This window comes from Anopheles gambiae, chromosome 3 (assembly GCF_943734735.2).
Source record: "Anopheles gambiae chromosome 3, idAnoGambNW_F1_1, whole genome shotgun sequence".
Classification (NCBI taxonomy): Eukaryota; Metazoa; Arthropoda; class Insecta; order Diptera; family Culicidae; genus Anopheles; species Anopheles gambiae.
The window spans coordinates 17,921,243-17,932,065 of NC_064602.1; the positions used below are offsets into that span (position 1 = coordinate 17,921,243).

General features: G+C 42.7%; 1 protein-coding gene across 4 annotated transcripts; it reads left to right on the forward strand.

The window, feature by feature from the left end:
• The first annotated feature begins 489 nt into the window (after positions 1–489).
• Positions 490–10,702, forward strand: LOC1275663 (galactosylgalactosylxylosylprotein 3-beta-glucuronosyltransferase S). 4 transcript variants are annotated; one of them, XM_061660213.1, is made up of 6 exons: positions 490–2,211; positions 3,825–3,908; positions 6,887–7,246; positions 7,424–7,686; positions 7,796–8,150; positions 8,520–10,702. In XM_061660213.1, the coding sequence occupies exons 1-6, from the start codon at positions 2,100–2,102 to the stop codon at positions 8,579–8,581; spliced, it is 1,236 nt and encodes a 411-aa protein (XP_061516197.1). In that variant the 5' UTR covers positions 490–2,099; the 3' UTR covers positions 8,582–10,702. The 4 variants fall into 4 exon arrangements, with proteins under 4 accessions (XP_061516197.1, XP_061516198.1, XP_061516199.1 ...); XM_061660214.1 differs by having other exon boundaries at positions 6,890–7,246; XM_061660215.1 differs by lacking the exon at positions 3,825–3,908.
• The last annotated feature ends 121 nt before the right edge of the window (positions 10,703–10,823 follow it).

Here is a 10,823-nt window from a genome sequence, read left to right on the forward strand (position 1 = left end):
TTGATTGAAATCTGCTGATAACCCTAACCTATTATACACATCAATCATTTTGAGCAGTGGATCATTGGCACCAAAACCAGTCGATGTAAAAGGGCTTCTTAGTAGCTCTCTACTTCTAAGACCTCTAGAGGGAGTAGAAAAGCAAATAAATAAGTATGTTGTTAAGTAGTAGGAGTTGACGACAGTACCACGAGACCGGCGGCCAAATTTTATAAAACGTTCAAAAATATAAGCAAAATCTTCAGTCAAGATTATATAAAAAACAGTTGAGGCTTGAAACAACCATTTCATGCCAAATTATTTGAAAATTTGCTATATCTTGGCTGAAAATTGAGATATTGAACCTATGTGGAAATCCGAGATACGCGATATGTCCGCATTAATAGCGTATGTTGAGAACAGTCTGTATAATTAATAGCCGCCTTAAAAAGCCGCTTGCCCAATCAGCCGCCGTTCACGCTTGACAGCACACGAGCAAACCAACACAACTACGCACCGCTGCTGTCAACTGCAGGTTGATACAGCATAAACATACTCGTTATGCATACTATATAACGAAAATTCCTTTTCAAAAATAGATCATTTTATCGCGAATGACCTTGGAAGATGTTTGTGATGTTCTTCTGTTACGTATTGTCACACAATAATGAATGTAGTCACCAACGTGTCTAATAAAAAACGATGTGCAGCGTTCAATTCAAATGCTGACTTCTGCACCTCTGTGTGCGCGCGTGTGTGTGTATGCGTGACATTCACCCTAAAATAGCGAGCTCGTTATGTGATCCCTGCTGCTGCCTCACACTGGCGCACAGTCGAACAACAGCAGTGTGCGAAACCGTACACAAAAGCGTAAAGGGCACAGCCGAAAAAAAAACGCAGGGTGTCCGCAGTACGGCGAAAACAGTAAGGTGTGTGCGGTTGTTGCGCGCAGTGCTCTTGTTTCTCTCGCGTTTGTGCGCTTCTGTTCCACCAAGGTGTGTGTGTGTGAGCGTGTTTATGTGTGCGTTGTGTGCCGAAATAGAAGCTAAAACAATAGAGCAGTACGAGTGCGCGAAACGAAAAGCACGCACATCCCCATTGCGCTGTGTTTCTGCAGGATTCTGCTAGCCTTTTTGCTTGTGGCCGTCACGACGGGGAAAGGTTTTGCAGTTTCGCTTATGTTGGTACGAAAGTGAAAAAAGTGGTTTACACCCTGCCCTGCCTCTGCGCTATTGGTTCGCGGAAAACAACCACCAGGAAGGAGGGGGGGTTACACAACACGAAAACAGTGAAAGCGAACCAGTGAGTGAGTGAGACTGAGATGTGCGATAGAAAATGGTAGTAGCAGCAGTAGCTACGCCAAGATTTGCCAGAGTTTTGTGTGTGTTTTTTGAGAGTCCTTGTTAAGTCGACCAGCAATAAAAGCGACAATTAAGCGGCGGTGGCGTTTATGTTGCTAAGAGAGCTTACTGCTAACCTTGTTCAGCGTCCTACAGTGTGTGTCCCAGCACTTCCATCCAAGTAGACACAGAGCGAAGTGCAACGAAGTGCTGTCGAGAAGAAAGAAACCGCGCGCGTCCGGCCCTATCTGTTGGAGCAAACGAAAGAGTTTTTGCAGAAAGCTTTAATTAACGAAACGAGGTAAATTAGAACGAGCAAACTCTCTTGTGTTACTGGCCCCCGCACACACACACACCCACGCGAAAGGACGACACGCGGAATGACGATAAGCATCTTCGTCTGGGAGTGAAATGGAACGATATTAGTTACACATTGAGCAACAGCAGCAGCAGCAGCACTTGAACAGCAGCAGCACTTGAACTGATAAATGAAGCGGTGAAGCGGTTTGATTGATTAAAGATATTTTTATCAGCAATCACATCGTGAGAGACATTGCGAGCATCGCTCTGTGCCGTCGCCCGCGTGTGTGTGTGTCATCAGTGGGCGCGAACATCAATGTAAAGGAGAAAAGTACGAAGAACGATATCTGGGCCGTGCGTGTGTGTGTCGTCCGTTGTCATCGGGTCGGTGCTAAATCCGTGAGGAACCGGGAAACCCCAATAGCCGGCAAAAAACTACAGCAGCTCTGAAAATAACCGCACCCAGGGGGGGGAGACACAATGGGTGGCCCTAGAACGTCCATCTTCCTGCGGCAGAAAAAGTTCCAGTTCGTGCTGGTTGCAGCCGTTGTCGTCTTCTTGATAGTGCTGTTTCCCAATCTTTACGATTCAGGTGAGTGTACCACCAGGACATACTGTTTAACCGGTTTGTTTATTTCTAGCTCCCACTTTCCTAACCCAAAACGTGTATGTGTGTGTGTGTGTGTTTGGAAAGATGATTGACCCGTATCGAACTTGACCTTGCCCCTTACTCCAACCAGCGTGTGGGAAAGTTTGGTTTATTTTAGATTGAAATATTAATGCATCCGCCGCCCCCTTTCAAGACGCGTGTGATGGTGATAACCCTAACATATCCCACACGCGCCTTCACCTTCAGGAGCGAGCCGTTGTGCCAACGTACGCCTACTACATACGTCGCTTTCTGATTGGAAATGTAACTAACCTTAATGAAGACTATCATCGCGATGGGGCGGCTAGTTTGTTGTCACGATGATAGCTTTCACCCCTTACCCCCGCCAAGTTGGGCCCTCTCAATTACTTTCGGGGGTGTGGTGGGTGGCGTGGACAGAACGAACGCGCGACGAACGAGGCGCAGCAATTGTGTGTATCTAAATATCTATAACTATCACGATGAATTACCTGACAATTCGTAATTGGTGGTGGGTGGGCTGGTGGTATGGGGAATGTACAGTAATGTACGAGTGCCGGCGAAGAAATTATGCTGATTGCTGGATTATTTTAACCATTGTTCAATCGAACCCGCTGCGTGCCTTCGCTTCCACCTGCATCCGGGAACTGTTGCCGATAGAGAGAGAGAGAGAGAGCGACAAAAAAAGGCAACACAAATCGTACTCAGGCCACGTGATAAACCGAGTCGTTGGATTGGGGTTTGGGAGTGGTGGGTGGTGGTGGTGCTTCCGCTTGCATTGAGCTTCGAACGGTTCCGGAAGCTTTTGTCTCGGGTACGAATGCACCCTGGTTGCTTTGCTGTGCTGTTCGCCCTTCGCGTTCCAATTCGGCTATGACTAATTGTGTTTTATGTCACCAGTGCGCGCGGTGAATGGTAGTTGTGGCCGGGGGAATATGTAGTTAAACACTGTATCGCTAGGTTGCGTAGGGGTAAGCGAAGGACGGGAACGTTATCTTGCATCGGGTTTTTTTTACGGAACCGGCACAGGAGTCGGATTATTTGTGGATGTGGACTTAAGGCTAAGCAAATAATGGCGGCAAATATTGGATTATTGAACCGCAAGGTCGTGGTTTGAAACAGGTTTTGCGGATGTAATTTGTGTCTTTTGGCTTACAATTATTAGATCATACACATAATTAAGTATTTTTAATATAATCTGTAAAGCTGATATGAATCAGTATATGTTATGTGTGGTCAAAGTAACAGAACACAATAACAAAATGTATAACGAAACTTTAAATAAATATTCTTGAAACATGCTAATAAAAACGGTCAAACCATTGTTCCATTTGTGTCCCCGGTTTAGTGGAATATGTATTTTTTAAATGTTTTGGTTTCGGAACTAAACGCAAAGTAATTTAAAATGCTCTAATAATGTTTTTTTTTCTGATGATCCTTTTACGATGGACTTGAGATTACACTAATATCCACACAAAAAACTGACTTTCCCCGTCGTTGCGTGGCCGTGTTAGTAATTTGACGCTCCCTTAACATAAACATACGTACTTATTTTCCCTCAAAATTTTCTTTCGCAGACAAAAAGCACGAAACCGAGGAAACGAATGTCCTTACGCGGTTAGATCTGCCACGGAGGAGCAAAAAAGGGTTTCCACACAAAGGTACCAAAAAAAAAACAACTACCAACTTGAGTCACTGTTGACCGTAAAACCCCGGGTGGTGGGATGGGTGTCTTTATAGTTCAATCGAACCGTTTTTGCTTTAAATCATTCACCATCGTGTGCGTGCGATTAGGAGTGAAAAGCACTCGAGCTTCCCAGGTTTTACAGCGCCTTTCGACTGATTGCTGCCGCCGGTGTTGCTGTGCTGCTTGTGTGGGTGAATGGAATTTCGTTGCATTGTTGCTATATTGTGCCGTTGCATTACAAAGTATCGGGACAATACGGTGCTTGATCGTAAGCTGGTTGATTGCTGGATGGAAAATCAATTGAACAATCACCATCTGTGCGTACAAAAAATCAATGTTTTAAGAGCTTATTGTTGCTACCTTGCCGCTTGCAATCATGCTAATGCCACAATTTACCCATGAGTGAAGAGGGAAACGTGTCATGAGTAAACAGATAGATGTTACAGTAAAGAAAATATGCTTATAGTGGCTTCTGATCAACGATTTGTTGCGAAAACGGCTTTGCCAACTTAATACGCTACTTAAGGCCAAACTAAGACAATAGACGAGGCATCCAAAATGGCTTGTAGTCAGTGCGGCAAAATGTCATGAGCATCATGAGATATATATTCATCAACGAAAATAAATGCTAATAATGCGGACGCAAACACAATCATGTTGTTTTTCTGGCGGCCAAATGTCACTGTTACTGTTAGTCACCAACACTCATGACCGAAGCGATGCTCAAATCAGCTCACGTACACAACTTAGATGATCACACAAACAATGTTGGTGTCTGCTGAAGCTGAAAGACACAAACAATGTTGGTGGACCAATCACATGCTTGATGACATTTTGTTTAGCACCCAACTCTTGATCACTCACATGGTCACGATATTTTCTGTCGATGATAACCACGGCATTCTTGGAATACACGTGGCGTGTGGTCCCAAGCAAAATAAGGTCTCGCTCTGTCTAGTTTGATGGTCTGTCGGGTCAAACAGAGCGAGAAACCATGCTCATTTTGTTTTTTGGAACCACTTCGAATCTACCATGACTATCGTGATGATCATCGACGGAAAATGTTCCCGCACCCACCAAGCATGTGATGGTCGCAACAACTGTTAGAGTCTCACCTCTGATCATGACAATAGGGCTCGTGACGCAGACATTGGGGCCCTTTCTGTTTTAAGTTCGTAGGCTGAAATTTCAGCTTGTCAGCTGTTTGCATTGTATAGCAGTTTTCGAGCAGCTATCTAAGTGAGTATAATATACAGGTGGGCTTATCCCAAGGTATATGAATTTAGAAGGCTGATTTTTATCGCTTCTGCTTCAGAATGAAGATTTTAATAGTGTTTTGAGTATTCGTCAAGCCTCCAGAAAGCTCGTTCTAGCAAAAGTTTTCACTCGTTCTGTTAAAAAGTGATATTCAAATTTGGTTATAAAACATACTATGAGACCACCTGGACTACATGCACTTTGATTCTGGATTCCATCACCAGATCTCTTAAATGCACCTTGGGATAAATGTAAACAAACCCGTGTTTTCGAGCAGGTACTCGAATCTAATTTAGCTTTGTGGCTAGAATAATCTAGACTGAAAATTGCAGGCTAGTTTTTTGTGTGGTTTTGTATGGAATGTTTACATGATTTCAGCCTCCAACTGTCAAACTCCATACAAAAAACTAACTAGAATCGTGAAGGCCCCCATTATTTTGTTTCAGCTGGAACTTGTCATGACTATGACAGTGCCATTTAGCAGAACTGATCACAGTAAAAAAAAGTCATGACATAGTGACTAAGCGCGTAGCGTTGGTCGCAAAAATGTCACGAAGCATGTATTGGTCACACCAATCGTTTTGACTATCACTTATGATTATCACAATTGAGTACGGGACGTTGACATGGATTTTGTTACAGTCAGATTTTTTTATGACGTTGCTGTTAAAACTAATTTTTATTTTCCATAAAAAAAATATATAGAACTTATCTATACTGGGATGTTCAAATATTCCCCATCCCCACACACCGCTCTGATGTTGTGAGTGGGGATTAGAATCCTGCAGAAACCCACATGGGGGAGGGGGGGGGGGGGTTGTGGCGCAAAAAGCACAGGGAAAGTTGCAACCACTGAAATAGATACATGCTTTATGATAAATTCGTTTGAAAAAGAACCAAATTTACTGTTTAAGAACCTTATTTGCTTGCACTGGGTACCCTTCATGAGGAGTTATCACAGCCCTAGCCTGACAGCAAGATCTTATTATTTGATTGAACTCCACAAGCAATAAGCAGACGCAAACTGGACGCAATCAAGTCATAGCTGAGCCAATAAAAAGAAGCACCAGATCCGAGGCTGTGCACACACACGCTTACATGTAATTAAAATGATAAAAAGGTGATAAGGCATTTTATGACACAACGGCTCGCCATTTCCTCTGAGAATGTTTTTTTTTATTGTGGGCATTCTTTTCCGGCACTTCGGTTGTACATTTTAAGATCACAGATATGCGATGGGAGTATTCACGTCACGTGGAATCACGTGGCGGAAAAGAAATGTGTGTTATGGGGGTATTTGGTTGAGTGTGGGCGAATGTGAGCGAATGGAAGGAAATACTGTTCGTATAGTAATAAAGATAAGAAAATACCTCCTTATGGACTATATGATATATTAGGGATATATTTATCCGTTACAAAATGGTTCTTACTCACGCTGGACAGTGCACTATGTATTTTATCACAAATGGTATGAATTGTTTCTCGCAGCTATAATAAACAAGCATTGCCGAGTGTTTCATTTCGATCATCACCAACCACCAGCTTTTAAATAGATTCTATGCGAATACAACCACACTAAACATATCATTGTCTCAATGTGCCCACCTTCACGTCTATTAATAAGCGGATAAAGTGTTGTACAATTATAAATTGTTGCTTCTACCTGCTCTATTCCTCCTTTACCGTTTACCACAGAAGACTACGAAAAGGAGTATCCCTTGCTGTTGGAAAACGAGCAGCTAGTAATTTGCTACGAAAGCAATGTGGACTCGCGAAAAGCGCTGTACGCTGCCACCACGCTATCTGATGTCACGGACGAACCGAGCACTACGCAGCGAAATCATCACCAGCAAGCTCCTCAACAGCAGTCGCAGCAGGTCAATGGTACGGAGCCGGTGATATACTTTGTGACGCCGACCTACCCCAGGCGCGAGCAGATCGCGGAAATAATTCGCCTCGGCCAGACGCTGATGCACGTGCCGCGGTTGCACTGGATCGTGGCGGACGACACGAATAGTTGCAGCGAAGTGCTAAACAGTCACATTAGGAAATTCGGTAAGAATAGCAGCAAGCAACGTTGAAGAAGTTTTTGTTTGTATTCTAAATACGAACAAAAGAGCATGCAATCTTTACACGCCAATAATCATGAGCCAGTACCAAACAATTACGCAAACGAAGTACATTAACGGGAGCATGTTTGCATTTTATCTTTACTGTTTCCGCAACGATTAGGCATACCGTACACGCAGCTCGCCAGCCCCATGCCGACGATGTACCGGGGACGGAAGAATGCACCCCGCGGTGTCGCCAATCGCCGGGCGGCCCTAAATTGGATCCGGCAAAATCAGAAGAAAACGGGCGTCCTGTACTTTGGCGACGACGACAACACGTTCGATCTGAAGCTGTTCAGCGAGATTCGGTACACGAAGAAAGTGTCCATGTTTCCGGTCGGCCTGATTGGGGACTACGGTATCAGTTCACCCATCGTGCGAAACGTAAGTCTACCTCCCACAGGGTGTAACCCTCGCTGCACGGGCCAATAAAGCAGCGTGAAGCTAATAACATAACCACTTGCTTCCTCTCCTGTGTGCCTGCGTGGTCTAGGGTCGCGTGGAGGGTTTCTTCGACTCGTGGCCCGCCAAGCGCAAGTGGCCGGTTGATATGGCCGGTTTCGCGGTCAGTCTCGAGTACCTGGCACTCAGCCCGAACGCAACGATGCCGTTCAAGGCCGGCTACGAGGAGGACGAGTTTCTGAAGAGCATCGGGCTGAAGCTGGAAGACATCGAACCGAAGGCACGGAACTGTACGGAAATACTCGTGTGGCACACGCAGACGAAGAGCAGCAAATCGCCAACCATACGAATCTCAATGGATAGGCAGAAGCTAGATAAGCTGAATCTTGGCGCACTGCTGCGGCGGCTGGAAAGCATGGGAGTGAATCATATCAGCGAATCGGAAGGTAAGTGTTAAATGTTTACAGACTCTTATCGTACCGCCTAAGTGTGTGTGTGTGCTTATATGCGTATGATTTCGGATAGTATCGTAGCGTGGCAATGTTGAGCTGCGCTTTAAACGTGTTGCACATTGCTCGAGTGTTTGATCGGTTTATATCTGTTTGCTTCTTCAATATTTGTTTTTAAATAATATATTCAATTAAATTAGATTGTTTGATAGTTCAACAATAGGGATTTAAAAGCAAACTCTCAACAAGTTATATGCAAAGCACGGGATCATAATAATGTAGCTTTATGTTGGTTTAAATGAAGTATATTAAAAATATGAGTGATTTAAAAAAAAGCTAATATATTTCTTCCTTCCTTCCCCTTAGGCACCACGGCGCAGGCCATCGTGAATGGCAGTGTGAAGCCGTTTTCGTTCTGGTTTAGCTAATAAGTGAAATCCTGTTGATGGCTGCTAGATCTACAATAGTACGTAAAGTAGTTTAACATAGCTCACCAGCAACTGAACAAAGCCGCGTCAACAACGCGACATACATCTCCACTATTTGATTAGTTGCCAACAATGTTTAGAATTATAATTTTAAAATGCTATATGCAATCGACTCCGGTGCAAAACAAAAGCACTACCGCTTACAATCGTACGATTCGCGGGTATTTCCTTGCCGTTCCTCAATACTAATTATTATCGATCGAAATCGAACGCAGATCGCGCGTAAGCCAAGATGAATTTCAGTTGTTGAAGCATTGTGACCCGTTTTATCTTGTGTATAATCTACGCTTCTTTTGAGGGTCGGCCCCCTTCCCTGCAGTCGGTTTGTAGCTTTAAAAGCTAACGAATCATTTAAGCCAAATATTGCGAATAAGTTGTCCAAACAGCATGACCGGACGCAAATAAGGAGTGTCGCGATTCTACATCGCAACGTTGCATCAAAGACAAACTCAAAAATGCATCGCAAAGCGAAATTACCAATTGCAAACAAACGGTAACACTCATTTTTATCCCTGTAGCATATGGGTGACTGGCCGAAAGTATCACAACTGCGACTATAACCCTTACTACCCTTGTTTTATAAAGTTGATTTAACGTATAGTCCCATGTAAGCACACGATATTGAGTTAAAAAGAAGAAAACGTTTTACTTGTCCCGTCCATGCATTACTAAATGTATGGTAATGTTATTACGGTGAATTAGAAAAGCTTACGTCCAATCTTTTTTTTTACTGTTTTAGTTGTTGTTAAAACGAACAAATCAATACTGCTAGGAGTCTTACCACGTTTACCAAGTGCACAAATTGTGTTTACCATTTACTTAAAATTGAAACGTTCGTTGTGTAAACGGCAATGCTTTTAAACGAACCAATTTAATGTGTAAAATTCAAGGATCCGGTTGTACGAATTACTGTTTGATATTCGTGTGTAAAACATACAAACAACATCATTAGGTTGTGTAGGTAGAAATATTTGAAACTTTCGCTCTATTTTTTCCTAGCCGCTGTGTGTTGTTCATGCATGAAACGAATCTTTCTCCTCAAACTTTGCACCTTCTACCGGATACATTCCTTTGCTGAGGAACTTATTTAAAACGCAAAGTAAAACAGTTAAAGCATACTCTCAATGATCAATAACACTAGTCTCGCTCTAGTAGCACCTTCCAGCATTCGCTCCGGACACAGCACGATTGCACAAAGGGAAGAACAAAACTACGTGTGTATGGGAGGGATAGAATAGCTTTAGCTTTAGCCTATAGGTTCCTTGTGATATTAGTTAAGCTTTTGGTGAGTACGGCAGAATATGTTAGATTGGGTTTTTTCTACGCATTGGCACAAATACGAAGTGAAAAAGACAGATTTAATTAGCGCTTGACAAGGTGTACACAATCACGTGGTGAAGGATAAAACAGCAAGAGATTAGGAATCTGTACTGCAAAATGTGCCACTGGAACTATAGCGGTAGTGTTGCATAAAGACAGGCTTATCCCATCGGGAAAATATTATTGCATTATTTCTTCCAATGTAAACGAAAAAGTAGAGTTCGGTTAAAAAATTGCTTCGCTTGGAATTGTTGTTTGGATCGAGTGTTTTTTTCACCTTACAAATAATTAGTATAACCATTGCCGCAAGATCAACGAGACAGGCACACTTTATACTTAACTGCCCAAAAATCGATTTTTTTTTGTTTAAATTAGGAAACAAAATGCATGTGTACAAATGATATTCCTCGTTTGATATCAATTCCAATAGCTTAACCATTTTTAACAATGCTCCTCATGGTTCAAGCTGTCCTTAATGTAGATACAATTGATTACCAGTGCTATCAAACGACGTACCATTACCATTGCCCTTGCTGCACGGATAAAAAAAAGAACAAAGCAAAAAATCGAATCGATTGAAAGTACAAGAAATACAAGAAAAAAACATGGCAGTAAAGGACAACACTGTATAAAACGCTGCTAGCTAGATCGTAAACTTTTGATAATTTGGATATTTAATATCAAGTGATCTTGGTGGAAATTAGACGAAAATAAAACATTGGTACTGTAAAGGAAAAGAAACATTTAAATAATATTGCGTATTGCGTTTGATTTCGTGAGAATGGGATTAATTATACTAACAATTATTGTTCAATTGGGTTCGCAAAAGATCGATAGCCGTAAAGAAGCTCTGTTCCAAACT